This window comes from Herpailurus yagouaroundi, unplaced genomic scaffold (genome assembly GCF_014898765.1).
Source record: "Herpailurus yagouaroundi ecotype Mexico unplaced genomic scaffold, PumYag 182, whole genome shotgun sequence".
Classification (NCBI taxonomy): domain Eukaryota; kingdom Metazoa; phylum Chordata; class Mammalia; order Carnivora; family Felidae; genus Herpailurus; species Herpailurus yagouaroundi.
The window spans coordinates 21,272,286-21,294,109 of NW_024412413.1; the positions used below are offsets into that span (position 1 = coordinate 21,272,286).

Here is a 21,824-nt window from a genome sequence, read left to right on the forward strand (position 1 = left end):
CCTTCTGCATCTTCCACTTTGACTACTGCAGTGCTGAGCACAAAGTAAGCAAATGCAGATTGATGGCAAATGTGAAGAAAATTCCAAAGAGGTAAATACACATAATATACAAGTAAATTTTAGGGAAATAGTAAATCCATAAGAGCTCAACACTCAGTTTATAAGAATGCCGTACAGGCAGAATTTAAATATAAAATTATTTTTAAGTATTTGTTCAAAACAAGTCTTTTATGGAAGTTTTTATAAAAATTTACCTGGACTCTTCTAAAGGATGCTGGACAGTAAGAAGTCGAGGGTGTCGTAATCGAGTTAACTGTTGGACTCCTCGTTTTAGAGAATCGATGATTTGATCCTTTTCAAATTTTTGATATTTGTCAATCAGCTTTTTATCAAAGACAAAAACAGCCACTTCCTAATAAAAGAATAGTGTATCTAATTTTAATCAAGAGTATATAGAAGTAATAAAACTTTACCCGAGTGTCACAATAGTCTACAAATGGAAATAACTAAAATCTAATGTCATAGAAATTATAGCACCACTGTAATACTTTCCTGATATCAAAAAGTTGGTTTCTTCATGATTAGTAAATCTAAATGTTTTTAAAAGTATTAGACCCAGAACCCTCATCTAAGGAGAACATAGGAAAATCTCCATCTTTGAACTCTGGTACACAAAAGGTGCATGTAATGGGTTATATCCCATGTAGTAATCTCTTATTTAACGAGAATTCAAATAAAAGCTAAAATGTTTAAAAATTCAATGGGGCGCCTGGGTGGCGCAGTCGGTTAAGCGTCCGACTTCAGCCAGGTCACGATCTCGCGGTCCGTGAGTTCGAGCCCCGCGTCGGGCTCTGGGCTGATGGCTCAGAGCCTGGAGCCTGTTTCCGATTCTGTGTCTCCCTCTCTCTCTGCCCCTCCCCCGTTCATGCTCTGTCTCTCTCTGTCCCAAAAATAAATAAACGTTGAAAAAAAAAAATTTAAAAATTCAAAATGCTATTCATAATGATAACCCTGGAGTATACTATAAAATCTTGAATCACTTTTTGAAAGAAAGCTTATATATGTCAGGAAATGCTTATTTACACAAAAACCCATTTTGTAAGCACCTTTTACATATGAATAACCTATATTCACTCTCTCCTTCCACCCTATCCCCATCTTATGGGTAGTAACTGGGAATGAATGGGACGAGTACAGGAAGCTGCTCACCCACTGTGACTCTTTGAGATCATTTATAGCTTATTATCTACAATATTAAAAGCACATATTGTACTTAACTATCTTCTTCCTTTCATTTTCTCTCTTATCCAAGGAAAAATAGTTCCCATCCAGTTACCCAGTCTTAACAAATCACTCAAAAAATAGCTGTATTAATAGTTGATATATTACCATTGTGTAATGCATCAGTGATGCTACATCTCCATCCTAAATGGAAAGAAAAATGATAAAGCTGGAAGCAAAATTAGCAAAGAATCAATGCTAGCTTTCCAAAATTCTTTGCAAGATTTTGAATGACTTTCACAATGTCTATAGAAATCTCTTTCAAAAACCTCTAATTAAACCTACTACTGCTCAACTACCAATATCTAAGACAGTATCTTTCCATTTTATTGTTCTCTCCTCATTATTTCTGCTACATTAGAATTACTGTTTTTCACAAGTTAGTCTGGCAACCTAATTACCTAAGAGAGATTCACTGGAGAATCCCAAACCAATCAATTTCTCAAACACAACTTGTTTTAGGTCGGAGGCTCCTTAAATGTATACAAATAACTTAAGGGTTTTAGAGGATTAAGTCTCTGAAAAGTGATAACATAAAGGGACTATTTAGTAACTCAACTTGAACATCCCATTCCCAAAGCATTTATGTACTTTTAAGGAATTGTTTCATTCTTCACAATAATCCTACAAGTTATTACCCTCACTTCACAGACGAGGACACTGTGGAGAAGATAAATGTACTATCTAAAGATCTCACAATTGGTAACATCAAGATTTGAATCCAGTCATTTTAACTCTAAGGGCCACATTCTGTCTCCCCAGAAATAATAGAGCCAATAAACACAGAGTACCCCAGTAAAACATAACACATGCCTTCAGGAAAACAATCATTTAAGAGATTTAAATAGCACTCATATATAAATACATAATCTTAGCGCTTTTGATCATTGTAAGACACAGAACTATCAAGAAAGAGCTAAGAGCATTATGTAATATTAATTTGAACTAAAAACAAATGACCTAGAAGTTCAAGTTCCTATCTCACTATTCATGAGCACAATCTTATTTTAGTAAGTATTCTGCTATAACACATTTTATAAATGCATCTAATTTAATGCGTTTATTTTTTCAAGATGTTTTGAGTCCTTAAAAAAAAGATCACATGAAATGGCTCTTTGAGCACTTGCAATTTCACTGCTCTTAAAGAAAAACACTACAGTTCAAGAGAAAAAGACACATCACAAAATTCTCTCCCTCAGACATTCATTTATTATTTTAGGTCACAGATAAAAGATTTCTACATAGATCAGAATAGATTATCAACTATATTAAAACGATTTTCTCTTTGTTCCAATCAATTGAAATTAACCAGTTTCAACAAAGTTGTGACTAACACTTAGACCTCATACTGATCTCCTAAAACTCTTAGCCTGCACATCAAAAGTTTTCTTCAGAACAGACAATCACCTAACTTCTATGTTCTCCTTCTGCTACTTCACTACCCACCCTGTTAAGACATCATTTGTGTTAAAGCCCTCTCACCTTAGAAGTATTACAAGCTTCTCAAAGAAGCTTATTAAAGAAACCATGCCAACCAAAAAAAAAAAGAAAAGAAAAAGAAAGAAAAAAAGAAAGAAACCATGCTTTAAGCATCTCTGTATCCACCACAGGATTTACACCTAGAAGACACTCAGATGTTTATTACCCAGTGGCGGTCAATAAAGATAAGCAGTTACTGGAAGCTTTCCATTATTGTCCTAAATTAAAACCTTTTTTGACTCTTCATTATGAAAAGTTTCAAATATATAGAAAAGCTGAGAAAAGATGAAGGTATCTTAAGTGGATATTTTCCACTTAAGAGTCAACTGTTAACTCTAATTAAATTTTGAGGCTCTTTTTTATACAAAAATTACTAAAACAAAATGTAAGACAATCTTTTGCACTCTATTGTTTACTTATTCACTTCATATTCTTTAAAATAGATTGGCAAAGAAAGTTACCTACTCAAAAGTAATTTTTCTCAACAACCTATCTTTAAGCAAAAAATGGCTGTAAAATAACCTACTCTAAAAACTACTGGTCAAAATGTAGACTACATATTGATACAAACCTAATTTATAATTTTTTAAAGCTATTTTGCTAACTACAAAGTTGAACTCTTGCTGAAAACCAGACAGCTTAAGTAATAAAAATCTAAGTAGATATACACCAATGTGTCTAGGATTTCCTAATAGTAATCATGACCTCCAGTAACCTATCCCTCAAAGCCACCAGGGATGGTTTCTGAGACATAGATATTCCCTGTGAATCTCTATTTTACAGATCTTTTGTGACTGGTCAGTGGTGACAACCATCATGCACTGTATTTTTCATATGATTTGGGGACAATGTTCCTTTCTCAAAATTATAAAACAAAACCTAAATTTTTATTTAGATTAAATTAAAAACAACTTGTTATTTAAGAAGACTCAGAGATAACAAGATATACACCTTAAAATTATTAAAGATAGTCTATGGTCATTATTGACCTAAGCAACTTGACTAACACTTTCAGCTTTCTACAATCATTTCTTTTATTTAAAACTTTTATTTATTATCATTTAACTTTTTATAATAATTTAATTATGCCTTTGCCTACACAATATCAGCAAGCCTCACCCATGAATACTGGCATTTGTATAACATAATGTAGATTTTGCAGTAAGGAAGGGACTATGTCCAAGCCTACATTTGGTAGAGCGGCTAGAATAATGAATATCAGTTAAATATTTATTACATATTTTTAAAATCAGTCTATCTTCATTATCTTCATAGGAAGAGTCATTTAACTGAGGGTGTTTTAAAGCTTACACAGCTGTCAAAGCAAAAGAAACAGGGCAGCAAATGTAACTTTTAAGACAAAAATAAGATTAAAGCTGACTTATTTAAAAAAAAAAAGTCTATTCTAAAACTGGATAAAAAATAATCATAAATATGAGACTAGAAGACTATTAATAAATGTTGTTAAATTCATTTTAAGAGTAGTCTCCTGGCAAGAGAATCTTGTGTCAAAATAAACAGAAATACCTATAGTAATAAATGAATGTTTAAACAGTAAACACACCCACATATACACTCTTTTTTAAAAACATCTTCCCCCAGGGGTGCCTGGGTGGCTCACTTGGTTCAGCATCCAACATCGGCTTAGGCCATGATCTGATGGTTCGTGAGTTCAAGTACCACATCAGGATCTGCCCTGAAAATGGAGTCTGCTTGGGATTCTCTTTCTTGGGTGTATATATATACACACACAAAGCAACCATTTCTCACTTATGATTGATACATATAATTTGGCCAAAGATTTCCCTTTAATGGTTTGTGTAATAAAGTAGAATTTAAAAACTAGAAAAGTTAACGAAATCCAATTAAAGGCATTTATCTCAGAAATCTCTCTAAAATAAATATTTTTATAAAGGAAATAAGAATATGTTTGAAAAGAACACCTATGTTTAGATACCATTTTAATCCTCAACAAGCTACTCTGCAGAACTACAAAGTCAGTTATAAAGTTATAACAGAAACACAGCAGAACAAACTCAATGCCCAGTAATTAACTACCTATCAGACATCATAAAAGTTTCAGAAGTAGAGAAGTAAGGAATATTTCACTGAATTTTCAAAAATTAAATGACCCTGAGATCTTGCCATTTGCGACAACATGGATGGACCTAGAGGGTATTATGCGGAGTGAAATAAGTCAGACCAGAAAATCATACCATATGATTTCACTTATATGTGGAATCTAAAAAACAAAACAAATGAATAAACAAACAAAAAGCAGAAACAGACCCATAAATACAGAGAACAAACTAATGGTTGCCAGATGAGAAGATGGGCAAAATGAGTGAAGAGTGGGAGGTACAGGCTTCCAGTTATGGAATAAATAAATCACGGGGATAAAAGGTACAGCATAGGGAATATAGTCAATGGTAAATAGCATTGTGCGGTGACAAATGGTAGCAACACTTATGGTGAGCACATCAAAACGTATTGATTTGTCGAACCACTAAGTAGTACACCTGAAAATAATCTAACATTGTGTACCAAGTATACTTCGCTAAAAAATAAATTAAATAAATAAGATAAAAGTAGATCCTCTGCTCAGAATGCCTAAAATAAAAAAGACTACAAAAAAGTTTGGCAGGAATGTGAAGAAACTATAAATGCTGATGGATACAACCGCTCTGGAAAAACTGACGCTGAACAAACACGAACGCTATTACCCAGCAATTCCATGTCTAGATAATGTGTCATATATACCAATGGCACATTAAGAATGTTCATAGCAGTTCCCCATATAATAATGAAAAACTGCTATGTTCAGCAACATAGATATATCCCATGAACATACATTTAAGGAATGGAAGCCAAACTACAGGAGCACATATACCATGATTCCATTTAAATAAAGTTCAAAAACAGGAAAAGTTACTCTCAAGTGTCAAAGGACCATATAGCAGTTACCCCTAGAGAGAAGGTGGGGAGAGGTAATGACTACGAGAAGACATGAATATTAGCAATGTTTCCTTGATCTGGATACTGGTTATACAGGTGTGCTCACTATGAACATTCATCAAGCTATACGCTCATGATTTGTACACTGTTCTGCATAAGTTCTTAAAAATACATTTATATTTAAAACTCTAAATAGGCACAATTTTCATTCCATAAATGTCACCCTGAAATGTCTTACATCTCTATTGAGATTCTAGAAAGAGTAAGGGTTAGGAACTAAATAGTATTTAGTCTAAATACTAGTAAATTTAGTATTTAGTATTTACTAGTATTTTACTAGTATTTAGTATTTACTAGTATTTAGTATTACTAGTATTTAGTCTAAATACTAGTAAAAAATAAATAGTATTTAAGTCTAAATAGTAGCTTCAAATGCTAAGAAGCTATAATTAATTATCCATTTTAACATGTTTACAAGTTGTGTTTGGTTAAGCTTACCCAAATAATAGCTTTTAAAAATCTTAATATTGCATACAAAATTATTTTGTATACAAACCTAGCCTAAACACCTTATTTAGTTGCAAAAAAAAAAAAAAATCAACTTTACACTTTTCTTGAAACTCTTAGGAATTGTTCATTGCACTTCATGAATTACTCACTATGAGATGTTTCTTCAATGAATGTCTTTGTAAAACAATAAAAACTAGCAAAAACTTGTTTTGGAAGCATAAAGCCAGAATAATAATAATAACAGACATCCAATCAGGTACAATGACGTTACCATGCACACAAGTAAATTTTTATTTACCAATTCTTTTTATCTTGCTACATTCCAGGTTTCATAAATATGTACTTTTTTTCATCTGTTCTGTAGGTGCTTTTATTACTACTCCACTCCTCTCAGAAACCTTCATTTAGGTTAAAAAGTCAAAAGTTGTACATGATCTGAAATTATAATTCATCGTGTACTGTTGTGAACTTCAAATAACTTTGGCAAAAAGTACACAAAGAGAATCTCCTAGCCCTAGTACCTAACCTGATGTTTACTTCAAAGTCAATTTTAAGATCATATAATCTGCTATAAAACACAAATTCAATCAAGTACACTGTATGCTAGATCAAGAAAGACTGCGAGAGTTTAAAAAAAAAAAGCTCTCAGTCTCAGTGTCCCTTTATGTGGGGGGAAAAAGACGAAGAAGAATATCCTTTTCATTATTTTTCTCCTGGCTTCTCTAAGATCAACACTGTCATACATAATTTTCTGTGATGATAGAAAGTTCTATGCCTGCGATGTCTAATATGGTAGTACTAGCCATATATTGCTAAGGAACATTCCAAATGTGACTACTGCAACCAAATTTAATTTTTACGAATTGTAATAGGCATATGTAGCTTACCATACTGGATAGCACAGCTGCAGATTATCTATCTTCTATGATTCCCTTTTAATAAAAAATGAGATAACTAAAAAAGAATTAAAACTTTGAGTAAGGGAAAAATTAAAATGAGGCTTCAACTCCAAGGTGGTTACAGATGTAGCTATTCCTTAAGGAACTAGCCAGTAGTCCAGATAGGATACTCAGTTTAAAACACCGTAGGTTTGAAAGAGGCAAAGAAAGAAGATTCAAAACTACATCCAAGAATGTAGATCCATCCACAAAACCACGAATACATTCCAAAACTATCTTTTTCCACAAAGCAATAAATTTGGGTGTGGGGGGTGGGGGATATAGTGGTTTCCTAAGAGAACCCAATTCTGGCAGTGAGCAGTGAGAATGGCTGTATTATTGTGCAATATCTAATTAATTACCTATTATTTGTGCCTGGTTTTCATGTTCTATGAACAACAACAGAAGCTTCAACATTATCAGAGAATTTCAGCATATGAACTGCTGATATAAACACAAACACCTAGAAACTCTTTCAGTTAAGCACAAAGACACTATTAGGTTACATCCTTAATAAATAATGCAAAATTTAGTACATTTGGTGTTCTTTGATTTGCCAATAATATAACTGATTATAAAAGCTAGTGTTGGAGGTTGATCATTTACATAACTTCGTGGCCTCATTAATAGCTTAAGCATTCAATACTCCAGAAACCACTTATTTTTTAGTGAGCTTGGTGAACTGAGAAAACAATGTTGAAAAATGACAAATCAATCAGCATTTAAGATAAGATCAGCTCTGAACTTAAAGACTTCCAACCAAATGGCAATAAAAACAAGATTTACAGTCAGATACATACCACATACCAGCAATCTATCACAAGACCAAGGTTCCTACTTCATAAAAGGATAACCAAAGCCAATTGAGTCTTTAATATACTTATTTGGCAAATAAGCTGATTTTGGAAAAGTCACAAATAATGTATATCCACAACTGTATGACTGTGACAGTTACTGGAAAATATGTGTAATAAATCCCAAACGCCTTACAATCCATATGTTTCACTTGTAGAGAAATAAAAGTACTTTTAGAAACAGTAATTTTTATTTTTAAAGAATATATTTCTACAGAGGTTTTAAACCTGGAGGTTTTTCAATCCTTTAAAAATTCCAACAGAAAACTGTTAGTAAAATATAACACTAACAATCCTCCACATTTCTGAGAACCATCTGTTGCTCTCTTAAGTCAAATTAAAAAATAAAAAATAAAAATACAACTCATTCAAATGACTCTGCTAAAAGAACAGTTACTTTTAAAATAACTTTGAAATCAGTATATCTCAAAACACATTTACCGACTATTCCACAAATGTACCCCCTTCTGATAATAAAATCAAGTTAAACACAAAAGAATGTTACAGAAGTCTATTTTCCAGAAAATAGACTTTTATTTTATATAAAATAAAAGGGGAATAAGAATGCACTAAATAAGAATGCATTTAATGTTGGAAAATTTAACTGAGTATTTTGCCAATAGCTTACTGACAAATTTGAAAAGGAACACAATTTTTATTACAAAACAAATACTTTGCTAAAAATCTAATATGCTCCTTTACTCAACAGAAACATTTATTTTATTAAGTAATCAAAATTAAATTACAAGATGGGGTGATATATCAAACAATATATTTGTAACCAGGAGATTCAGGGCATGTTTAAAAGCGTTTATTTTTGTATGACTTCATTAGATGGAAATGAGAAGTAAAGAACCCATTACTTTTGGCATTTCTTAACATAAAAACATATATGCACATTATACTACTTATTAACATGTGCATTTTTTGCCAATGGACTCTGAATTAAAACTTACCTGTTTTGTTGACTTTTTTGTGCCATTGAAAATCTTCCAAGCTAGCCCATTGCCACCACTGGCAATGTGTCGACCAACATCAAATTCTCTAGTGACAGGATTTCCCATTACAGCACTAGTGACATCAGCTGTTACTTTCGTAACAGTACTCTTTAACTTATTAAGCATGGACTCCATGGCTGCAATATTGAGTAGTTACCTAGAAACACAGGGGAACGGGGGAACGTTGATCATTTGTTTTTACTTGTTTCAGCACTTAACATTCATTATTTAGTCTGAAAACTTAATATACCCCAAAAAGGGAATGAAACAATTCTAGAGTATAAAAGCTACATGTTGGTTTTGTCTTCAAAGAACCCAATACATTCTAATGCAATTTAAATCTAGGAACCAAACTGTTCCTTTCAACCTCAATTATTACAGACCAGGAAGAGAAAAGACACTTGACGCTGACATGAATGTTGTTCAACTATATAACATGAACCCTCAATACTTTAAGGGTATTAGAGGGCCCAAATCTTTCTTCAGACTAAAAACAGCCATATAAAACCTGAAAGGAGCTAATGCTATCTATACTAAACAAGAAGTTTGTATTTGATACAAGTTTCATTCACTAATAAAATAATCATTGAGGGGCACCTGGCAGCCTCAGTCACAAGAACTTGTGATTCTTGATCTTGGGGTCGTAAGTTTGAGCCCCAAGTTGGGTCTAAGATTACAAAAATAAATAAATAAACTTCAGAAAAATAAAATAAGGCGCCTTATATCATATAAGGCCTTATGATATAAGGCGCCTTATGATATAAGGCGCCTTGGTGGCTTGGTTGGTTATGCATCCAACTGTTGGTTTCAGCTCAGGTCAGGATCTCATGGTCATAGGATCAAGCCCCACATTGGGCTCTGTGCTGGGCATGGAGCCTGCTTGGGATTCTCTCTCTTCCTCTCTCTGCCCCTCTCCCCAGCTTATGCTTGCATACACTCACTCCCTCTCAAAATAAATAAGCATTAAAAAAAGAGAGACAAAGAGAAGCATTTGGAGAAATTTTAAAAATAATAAGTAAAATAACTACTGTTGACCTATGAAATCACTCAAGAATATCTTCTAAAAGAAAAGCATTGATGGCAAAAGGACAGTAAAATATGCACAAGCAGTAAGTCATAAAATATTTTTCTTTTAATATTTATTTATTTTTGAAAGAGAGAGGGAAGGAGGGGCAGAGAGAGAATCCCAAGCAGGCTCTACCCTGTTAGTGCGGAGCCCAATGCAGGGCTCCAACTCATAAACTGTGAGATCATGACCCGAGTCAAAATCAAGAGTCAGATGCTTAACGGACTGAGTCACCCAGGCACCCCTCATAAAATATTTTTAAAATTTTACACACTTCTGGCCATGATGTAGGAACAAAGACTGAATTTATCCTCTTACCTTAAACAGCTAGAAGCTGGACAAAATGTATGAAATTAATGTTTTCAGGCAGCACAGGTAGGTAATCCCAATGAGAAAGCAAACTAACAAGGTGAACCCCAGGATTGCTCCAGCTTTCTGCCTAGAGGTACACTGCAAACCACAGAGTAGAGAGCAGAATTCCAAGCAGCGGTCTAGCTGAGTTAAAGAGGTGAGGAGAGGGGCTCCTTGGCAGCTCAGTTGGTTACGCGTCCGACTGCGGCTCAGGTCATGATCTCACAGCTCGAGTTGGAGCCCCGTGTCAGGCTCTGTGCTGACAGCTCAGAGCCTGGACCCTGCTAAGGATTCTGTGTCTTCCTCTCTCTCTGACCCTCCCCCATTCATGCTCTGTCTCTCTCTGTCTCAAAAATAAATAAATGTTAAAAAAAAAAATTTTTTTTTTTTTAAAGAGTTGAGACAAATTGGAGTTCAAGGATGCAGAAGTGCCTAGGAGTTCTGGGATACAATTTCAAAGAGAAAGGGGAAAATTAGGGAACAAGAGAGAAAGAAAGAGAAAGAGAGAAGGAAACTATGCTAAGAAAGAGCTCAGAAATTTTCAGAGAAATCTGATGCACTGTTGAACACTAAGATGCCCACACATGGTATGAAACTCCACCAGGTCAGGCAAGGACCAACTAGAGAGCTGTAAGCTGAATAGTTCCAGAGTCCACACAGGGCTGCAATTCATTTAATTTCTCACCAGCTAGAGTAGAGTACTCAATGCTCAATCAAAAGCATTCAGTAGAAACCCCAAAAGAACCATGCCTTAGTAGTGAGAAAAACTGTTCTCAGAGTAAAATCTACTCTAAACCTGCCCTAAAAAACTAAAAGTAAGCCTCAAATGATCAAACTAATCATGAATTACTTAACTGACCAGAATGAAACCCAATACTCATGAAAGAAAGACAAAAAAAATTTCAGAAGCCTAACAATGTAACATTCACAATGTTCACCATGCAATCAATAAATATTAGATTTGCCAAGAAGCAAGAAAATGTGCTCATAATCAAGAACAAATCAGTCAATAAATCCTCCAAAATGATAGGTTATAGACATTAAAAACATTAAAAAGCTATCATAAAGGAACCTGGGTGGCTCAGTTGGTTAAGTATCCAACTCCTGGTTTAGGCTCAGGTCATGATCTCACAGTTCGTGAGTTTGAGCCCCCTATTGGGCTCTGTGTTGGCAGCACAGAATCGGCTTGGGATCTTCTCTCTCCTTCTCTATCTGACCCTCCCCTGTTCACTCACTCTCTCTCAAAATAAATAAACTTAAAAAAAGAAAAATCGATCACATATCTAAGTATTTCAAGGAAAACACAAACATAATGAAGAAAATAGAGTCTTTTTTTAAAAACCCAAATGAAAATTCTAGAGATAAAAAGTAAATTATTTCAAATAAAAAATTTAGAGGATATGATTAACAAATTAGAGAAAGTAGGAAAAAAAATTAGTAAAACCTGAAGGTAGAGTAAAAGCCTAGGGAAAAAAAAAATGAACAAAGTCTCGATGACCTGTGAGACAGTATCACAGTAATAACATATATAACTGAATCCCAAAAGTAAGAAGGAAAAGGGAAAAATAATATTGGAAAGCATAATGGCCAAAATGTTTCTGAATTTGATGAAAACTATACAAGGTGTCAAGAAATTCAATAAACCACAAGCAGGATAAACAGAAAACCATGTTTGGACATGTCATATTAAATAGCTAAAAGTCAGTAAGAGAAAATCTTAAAAGCAGCCAGAAGGAACAGGAAAATTACATAGAAAGGAAAAAAGATAAGAATTTTCCCCAGACTTCTAATCAGAAAATATACAAGCCAGGGAACAACTGAATGGAGGTCTGTAAACTGCTAAAAAAAGCAAACAAAAAAACAAAAACACCTGTCAACCTAGAATTCTATAAGGCAGGGGAAAAAAAAACTTTCAAAAATAAATGTGAAATATTTCTTCAGGAAAACAAAATCTGAGAGAATTTATTCACTAGAAGAGATATTAAAAGAAGTCCTTCAAACAGAAGGAAAAAGATACCAGATGGAAATGTGAATCCATAAAAAGAATGGAGACACTAGAAATAAAAATTACGTGGGTTTATAAAAAAACTTCTCAAGTTATTTTTAAAAGATAACTGATCATTTAAAGCAAAAAAACAAAATACATATACCTATACATATATATATATAGGTATATGTATACATATATATATATATACATATATATATATATATATATATATATATATATATACAGGTATATGTAGAAGTAAAAAATATGACAAAACAAAAGAAGCACAGGAGAGGAGAAATGGAAGTATATATTTGAGAGATTCTTCTATTATATTTCAGGTAATATAACATCACTTGAAAATAGATTATAGCAAATTAAAAACACATTAAATCCTAGACTAATAAGTAAAATAATAGATACAGCTAAGAAGTCAATAATGGAAATAAAATGCAATCCTAAAGTAAGATGAATACAAAAAGATGTAGGAAAAGACGAAGAAAGGAACAAAGAACAACTGTAACAAGTAGAAAACAAATAGCAAGAGAGTAGATTTAAATCTGACCCTACAAATAATTACATTAAGTGTAAATGATTTAAAATTCCAATTAAGGGGCGCCTGGGTGGCGCAGTCGGTTAAGCGTCCGACTTCAGCCAGGTCACGATCTCGCGGTCCGTGAGTTCGAGCCCCGCATCAGGCTCTGGGCTGATGGCTCGGAGCCTGGAGCCTGTTTCCGATTCTGTGTCTCCCTCTCTCTCTGCCCCTCCCCCGTTCATGCTCTGTCTCTCTCTGTCCCAAAAATAAATAAAAAACGTTGAAAAAAAAATTAAAAAAAAAAATAATAAAAAAAATGAAATAAAATTCCAATTAAAAGATGAGACTGTCAAACTAGATTAAAAAGCAAGACCCAACTATGTACTGCTAACAAGAAATCCACTCCAGGGGTGTCGAGGTGGCTCAGTCGGGTAAGTGTCTGACTCTTGATTTCAGCTCAGGTCATAATCTCATGGTCATGGGATTAAGTCCCACACTGGAGCCTGCTTGGGATTCTCTCTCTCTCCCTCTCTCTCTGCCCCTCCCCAGCTCATGCACGTTCTTGCTGTCTCTCTTAAAATAAATAATAAACATTTAAAAAAAAAAAAGTCCACATTACAGGATGACTTAAAACTGAAAAAAATGTTAAAATATACCAAGCAAGAGTGGCTATATTAATTACAAACAGAATAGGCAACATTTCATAATAACAAAGATGTCAATTCATCAAGAAAACATAAAATCTTAAATGTGTACATACTGAATAAGAGCTTTAAAATAAAGACAGCAAAAAATGACTGAAAGAAACAGACAAATCCATAATTATACTTAGAGACTTCAAGGATCCTCTTTCAGAAATAAATGGACATAGACTGAGCAGACAAAAAAAAAAATCAGTAAGGATATAGAAGACAAAAACAACACTATCAAACAACATGACCGACTCATAATATCCTACTTGACAAGAGCAGAATGCATTTTGTTTTCATGTGTACATGGAACATTAATTAAGACTAACTGTACTCTTGGGGCTCCTGGGTGGCTTTGTCAGTTGGGCGGCCAACTACAGCTCAGGTCACGATCTCGCGGTCTGTGAGTTCGAGCCCCGCGTCGGGCTCTGTGCTGAGCACTCAGTCTGGAGCCTGCTTCTGATTGTGTGTCTCCCTCTCTCTGCCCCTTCCCTGCTTGCTCTCTCTCTCTCTCTCAAAAATAATTTAAAAATTTTTAAAAAATAAAAAAAAGACTAACTATATTCTTGGCCATAAAACAAATCTCAACATATGTAAAACTACTGAAATATAAAATACATTATTTGACCACAATGAAATTAAACTAGAAATCAGTAGTAGGTAAATATCTTTTAAATAAAATGCAAAACATATTTGAACTTCTCAAATATGTTATTAAATACTTCTCAATAACCCAAGGGCTAAAATAAATAAGTCACAGAAATTTTTAAATATTTTGAGGTGACTGAAAAGTAAAAATCTGTGGGATGTAGGCAAGCTGGTGACTAGTGGAAAATACACAACTTTAAATGTTTATATGAGGGGGGAAAAAACACCAAAATTAGTGCTGTCACCTTCCATCTTAGAAGGCTAGGGGAAAAAATAAAAAAAAACAACTAAACTCAAATTAAGTAGGAAAAAGAAAATAATGAGTAGAAATCAATGAAACACATTGAATTTAATGTAACACTCTATTTTACAGAAATAAAAGAAAAATCAATGAAGCCAAAAACTATGGCTTTAAAAAGCCACTAGCTACATTAAGAAAATGTTTAAAGACACAAATGACCAATATCAGAAATAGAGGAAATCCTACAGATTCTAATCCTATATAAATCCCAGATTTTAAACAATAAGGTATTATAGATGACTTTATGCCAATTAATTCAACAACTTGGATGAAATGGAAAAAATCCTTGAAAGCTAAAACAATTGACTTAAGAAGGAACAGGAACTCAGAATAGTCCTACATAAAAGAAATCCAATTCATAACTACAACCTTTACCACAAAATATACTCCAGGCTCAAATGGCTTCCCTGTTGAATTCTATCAAATATTTAAAGAAAAAACATAAAAACCAGATCTGTACAAGCTCTTCTAGAACATAGAACAATTTTCATGTCATGTTATATAGTCAGTATTGTCCTGATACCAACAACTAATGACCCAAGAAAACTGCATACCAATATTTCTCATCAACATGCAAAAATCCTTAACAAAATATTAGCACATCAAATCCAATAAACCCAACCCTATAACCCAGTGAGATTTATCTAAGGAATGCAAGGTTGATTTAACACTCAAAACAAATTCATGTAGAGGCGCCTGGGTGGCTCGGTAGGCTGAGTGTCCGGCTTCGGCTCAGGTCATAATCTCGCAGTTTGTGAGTTAGAGCCCCTCATCGGGCTCTGTGCTGATAGCTCAGAGCCTAGAGCCTGTTTCAGATTCTGTGTCTCCCTCTCTCTCTCTGCTCCTCCCCAGCTCATGCTCTGTCTCTCTCTCTCTCTCTCTCAAAAAATAAAAATAAAGATTAAAAAAAAATTTTTTAAAAACCAAATTCATGTAATTCACCATACTAACTACATAATGGGGGAGGGGCGTATGATCATCGATCATCTCAATAAAGGCAAAAAAGATTTTTAACAAAATTCAATACATATTCACAATAAAAATTCTCAGCTTAGAACAGGAAAACAAAAAACAAAAAAAAACTTCCTCAGGGCTCCTGGCTGACTCAGTTGATAGAGCATGATGCTCCTAATCTCAGGGTTGTGAGTTCAAGCCCCACATTGGACATGGAGCCTACTTTAAAAAAGGAAGGAAGTAAAGAAGGAAAGAAAGGAACTTCATCAATCTGATAAATAGAATCTTTGAATACCTACAGCTACTATCATATTTAAAAATAAAAGATTGATTGCTTTCTTCCTAAAGTAAAAATATTTACTTTTACCACTTCAGTTCAAAATTCTAATGGAGGTCTTAGCCAAAGCAATTAAGAGAACAAAATAAAAAGGTATTTGGATCATGTACAATGAAAGTCAGAAGGAATCTACAAAAATGCTACTAGAATATGAGTTTAGCATTACAGTAGAATGTAAGAATGGAATATTTTTTTAAAAAAGACTATTTCTGGGGCACCTGGGTGGCTTGGTTCGTTAAACTCCCACTTCGGCTCAGGTCATGATCTCATGGTTCACGGGTTCAAGCCCTGAGTCAAGCTCTGTGCTGACAGCTCAGAGCCTGAAGTCTGCTTCAGATTCTGTGTCTCCCTCTTTCTCTGCCCCTCCCCCACTCACGCTCTGTCTCTCTCAAAAATAATCATTAAAAACAATTTTTTTAAAGACTATTTATACTAGAAACAAACACTGAAATTTCAAAAATACCATCTCAAGAACATGAAACACCTATCTAAATTTAAAAGATATATAAGACTTGTACAATGAAAATAACAAAAACTGCTGAGAAAAACTGAAGACTTAAAGTAAAGATTGTGGGGGCACCTGGGTGCCTCAGTTGGTTCAGCGACCAACTACTGATTTCAGCTCAGGTCATGATTTCATGATCCTGAGATTGAGCCCCATGTCAGCTCCTCACTCGGTGTGGAGCCTGCTTAAGATTCTGTCTTTCCCTCTGTCCCTCCTCCATGCATATGCATGTGCATGTTCTCTAAATAAATAAATAAATTTAAAAAACTTAAAAAAAAAAAAGGAAAGATTGTGTTTATGAATTGAAAAACTCAATAATGTTAAAATACCAATTTTCCCTACTGATCTATATACTCAATGTAATCCCAGTGGAATCCCTGAGGCTTTTGTAGAAATTGATGAGCTGAACCAAAAATAATACTCTTGAGTAGGGGTAAAGCTCAGTGGTAGAGCATTTGACTGCAAAAATAATACTCTTGAGGATACAGGCTTCACTAAATTGTCAAAGAGTCCATGGCACAGAAAGAGGTCTAAACCCTGTAACTTTCTTCAACTTCTGTGTTTACTCCTTCCTAAAACTGATTTGCCTGACAAAGTCTGTGTCCTACAAATCTTCCTTAACCCACACTTTCCTTACAATTTTCTCCCACTTGACCAAAGAAAAGTATTTTCTCAGCTATCCCAGTCTTATTATAGGGCATTTCCCTGGATATAAAAAACTTTGAAGAGTAGGGTAAATGCAATTCAAGAATGCATTAATACTGAAAGTCCCTTAAGAATAAAGCAAAAAATATCGGGGCGCCTGGGTGGCTCAGTCAGTTAAGCATCCGACTTCAGCTCAGATCATGATCTCACAGTTCGTGAGGTAGAGCCCGGCTTCGGGCTCTGTGCTAACAGCTCAGAGTCTGGAGCCTGCTTCGGATTCTGTTCTCCCTCTCTCTCTGCCCCACCCCTGCATCTTGTACTCTCTCTCTCTGTCTCTCAAAAATAAATAAACATTAAAAAAAAGTTTTTTTAATAAATAAAAAAATAAGTTCGGGAAAAAATACTAAAGAGGATGTATGTGCTTTATTCCTTCCAGCCCAGATATTAACAGCAAGACCCCATGCCTTATCTATCACAGATTTACAATTAAGAAATAAGATGGCTGTCATAGGGATATATAAGAACAAGTTAATTTCAATCAACAGGCAAAAACTCCAAGGTTTTGATAAAAGTAAAACATAATCACAATATGCAAGTCTAGAAATTAGATCCTTTTTAACAACTGAAACTCTTTTTTTTATGTTTATTTGAGAGAGCACATGAGAGGGGGAGAGGAGCAGAGAGGGAGAGGGATAGAATCCAAAGCAGGTTCCGTGTGGACAGCACAGAGCCTGATGCAGGGCTCAGTCCCATAAACCATGAGATCACAACCTGAGCTGAAATCAAAGAGTCAAACACCCAACCAACTGAGCCATCCAGGTGCCCTGTAACTATCTAAACTCTTGACAAAAATTTCAGATACCATCAACTTAAAAACATGCAAAGGAGTATATTGCTTTTCAAAATTATTTAGAGAACACACAAGCAAAAATATTTGGAAGGCCACTGGACTAAGGCAGCACTAGTTTATATCTAATTTTCTCTGTTAATTTAAATTGTGTTGATGTAAATATGACCTACTTTCTTCCATGACAGATTTGAAGTATCTATAAACAGAAATAGAGACTCACTTTCCCTTTTTAATTTAATGCATTTCTATAAGCAGTTAGAAAATGTTGCTGTTGGCATTATGAAAATATTTATTGCATGCCAAGTTGTTCTCTATGAACATCTGCTGCTGATTTTGATGGGGGAGGTGAAGGGACATAAAAACCCTATTTAAAACCTACATACCCATTCCTCTAACTCTGCCTAAGTCGCTACGTATTATATGCCATGTGCTGGTTATACACTGGAAATGCAGATGTAAATAGAAACACTTCTCTCTTTAGGGACTCAGTCCTGTAGCTAACTCAAACCTGCAAAGGTTTACAGCAATTAACAACACATACGTGCCATACTCCAGGAGGGGAGCAACACCATGATGTGATTTGAGAACTACAAATAGCTCAGTATGAAAACAAAGGATATTTTCAGAGGTAATATTCAAACTTGAGATGCCCATCCATCATCCAAACAGAGCCAACGCTAGTGTGTGTACACATGATGAGAACAGACATGGAAATTCACCTGGTAAATTATTTAATATTTATTGAGTACCCACTGTGTACGTGATACCATATAAGAAAGTGGGGGAGAAAGAAGGAAAAATAAGCCATGAAAGATCTTACCATCAAAGGGCCAAGAGACAGAGAAGTAAACCATCCATAGCATTAGCCTACAGTGATAAAATGCTACAGAATACACATACAAAGTCTTACATAGCAAAAAAAAAAAAAAAAACAAAAAAAACAAAAAAACAAAACAAAACACAAACAGGAACAGAGGGAAGGAAGTTTTCCCAAAACAGTAAAGCAAAGCTAGAGATGTCTCTAACGGTGAATAGGAATGAACTAGGTAGAGAATGGGAGAAGTGTAGGAGTAAAGACAAAGAGTAAAAACAAAGCAGTTCAGATAAAGCTGGAGGAAACAGGGAAGTATGGCAGAAGAGACTTATAAAAGCCAGTTCACCAAGAGCAATTAGTAGTAAGCAATCAAGCTATAAGGCACAGAAGGGTTTCAAGCATGAGTAAGATCAATCACTCTATCAAGCAAAGTGAAAGATATACTAGGAGTGGAAGGAGGGAATATGGCAAGACTAAAGGGAACATCAGTGTGATGAACTACATACATAGTGAGGGATGATATAATTTACAATGTATACAAAGCAAGAAAACAAAGAAAAGGACAAGGATACTTGGAAATAAGGACAAGGAAGATAGGGAAGAGATGGCGGGAAGAGGGAATGTTTCAAAGGTGTTAGTTATATGGATGCTTATTTTATAACTACATATTAAACTTTGCTATGCACTTTTACATACATCAAATTTTAAACAAATTTTAAAAGAGGGAGAGGTTGGGGTGCTGGGTGGCTCAGCTGGTTGAGCGTCCAACTTTTGATTTCAGCTCAGGTCACGATCCCAGGGTCGTGGGATCAAGCCCCATATCGCTCTGCACTGAACATGAAGCCTGCTTGGGATTCTCTCTCCCTCTGCCCCTCTCCCCTACTTGCTCTCTCTCTTTCTCTCTCTCTCTCTCTCTCTCTCTCTCTCTCTCTCTCTCTCAAAAACAACAACAACAAAAAAAAAAAAAAACAGAGGGAGAGGTTGCTGAAGTAAGATAATAGCAGTAAGGAAGGAAAAAAAAAAAAAAACAAGTACGAGTTAGAACTAAGCAAACTTCGTGACCAATTAGATAAAGGAAAGGGACAAAACTAGGAATCCCAATCAGGTCTCCCATTTCAGAGTCTAGGTGGAGAGTGAAGCCATTCACCAAGGCTTATAAGACTTAACAAGAGATAACTCTGTTTTTGAGAGGAAGAATTCAATTTTTGACATTTTGAAGTTGAGTTGCCTGAATGACATTCACATGGAGATAGATCTAGTAGGTTTTTAGATATATAGGCCAAAACTTAGAAAAAAAGTCTTGACTGAAGACTAAACTTTGGGCACCATGAGCTTATAAAGCAGTACAGTAGTTAAGGCTGTGAGCTTGAAAAAGGTTGCCAAGGAGAGCTTTTAAAAGAAACCTTGGGAATGCAAGCTTGGTGCAGCCACTCTGGAAAACAGTATGGAGGTTCCTCAAAAAACTAAAAATAGAACTACCCTACAATCCAGCAATTGTACTACTAGGCATTTATCCAAGGGATACAGGGGTACTGTTTCAAAGGGACACATGCACCCTCATGTTTATGGCAGCACTGTCAACAATAGCCAAAGTATGGAAAGAGCCCAAATGTCCATCGATGGATGAATGGATAAAGAAGATGTGGTATATATATATATACAATGGAGTATTACTTGGCAATCAAAAAGAATGAAATCTTGCCATTTGCAACTACGTGGATGGAACTGGAGAGTATTATGCTAAGTGAAATTATTCAGAGAAAGACAAAAATCTTATGACTTCACTCATATGAGGACTTGAAGAGACAAAACAGATGAACATAAGGGGAGGGAAACAAAAAGAATATAAAAACAGGGAGGGGGACAAAACAGAAGAGACTCATAAACTGAGGGTTTATGGAGGGGTTGTGGGGGGGGGGATGGGCTAAATGGGTAAGGGGCAGAAAGGAATCTACTCCTGAAATCATTGTTGCACTATATGCTAACTAATTTGGATGTAAATTTAAAAAAAAAAAAAAGAAAGAAAGAAACCTGAACCTGGGGCAGCTGGGTAGCTCAGTAGGTTAAGCGTCCAACTCTTGATTTCGGCTCAGGTCATAATCTCATGGTTCATGGGTTCAAGCCCCACATCTGGTTCTGCACTGACAGTGTGGAGTCTGCTTAGGATTCTCTCTCTGCCCCACCCCTGTTCACACACTCTCTTTCTTTCTCTCAAAATAAATAAATAAACTTTAAAAAAAAGACCTGAACTTAAATGAGATTTTGAATTATTAGCAATATTCCTCTGACATATAAGTAAACTAGAGTCCAAATATCCTTTTTCTTAAAATGTTAGCTTTTCAAATTTTCACTTGATTGTTGAATAAAGAAAAATAGCCAGTATTTTTTTCAAAAGATAGTTACAAATGATAGAAATACCCATTCATATAAACCATTTCCCCTTGTATACCATTTAGTAGAATACATGTGAAATTCACTCATCTTTCCCTCCTGAATCCAGGCAAAATAAGATTTGGGACAACTTAATTATGATTCCAAGATTATATCTCTCTGTATCTGGCTCAGTCATCACTTGGTTTTTGGTAGAACCAGAAGGTAAATCTGCTGTAATACCAGATTTTACAAGCAGCTGGCAGAAAGTGGGTTGACTGTTACAGCACCTGATGGCAGGTAGCTGAAAGGAATTGGCAATTCTTTCAGTTCTGCCTACTTACAAACTCTAGATACAGCAGGAATAGAGTAGGTAAAATTAGATTTAAACTTAAAAAAATTCCTACATTTTCAAGTAACACAACTGCCAAGAATCCCTTACTTCCCCAAGAATAAAATATCAAAAAGTAGAATTAGCTCACACTTATGTTGTAAATACTGTAATGCAAATTTAAAAGTTACTATAATTACATCTGATAATGAAATAAAGTTTAGTACTTGTTAGTCTCACGGCACCTAGCAGAAACGAGACTTTCAATAAGCACAAAATAATACACACTGACCACTAGTGAACAGTACAAATAAATACCAATGAACTCAAAATAGTTTGCTTTATTCGTTAAAGAAGCACAAGGGTCGGAGATTTCTCTCCATATAAATGCCTGAATATAAAAGAATACCACTTATACAGTGA

The 21,824-nt window shown here is 34.8% G+C and overlaps 1 protein-coding gene across 6 annotated transcripts in view; it reads right to left on the reverse strand.

Annotated features, from left to right (window-relative positions):
* Positions 1 to 21,824, reverse strand: part of SCYL2 (SCY1 like pseudokinase 2) — a 72,593-nt gene that overhangs the window by 47,084 nt on the left and 3,685 nt on the right. For 5 of the 6 annotated variants that reach the window (XM_040491116.1, XM_040491117.1, XM_040491115.1 and 2 more), the window contains 2 exons: positions 8,974 to 9,172; positions 255 to 412 (listed from right to left, as the gene is read on the reverse strand). In XM_040491116.1, coding sequence (XP_040347050.1) covers positions 255 to 412; positions 8,974 to 9,150 — 335 coding nt within the window. In that variant the 5' untranslated portion in view covers positions 9,151 to 9,172. Of the gene's footprint in view, positions 1 to 254; positions 413 to 8,973; positions 9,176 to 21,824 lie in introns of all 6 variants that reach the window. The other variant, XM_040491114.1, reaches the window with a different exon arrangement.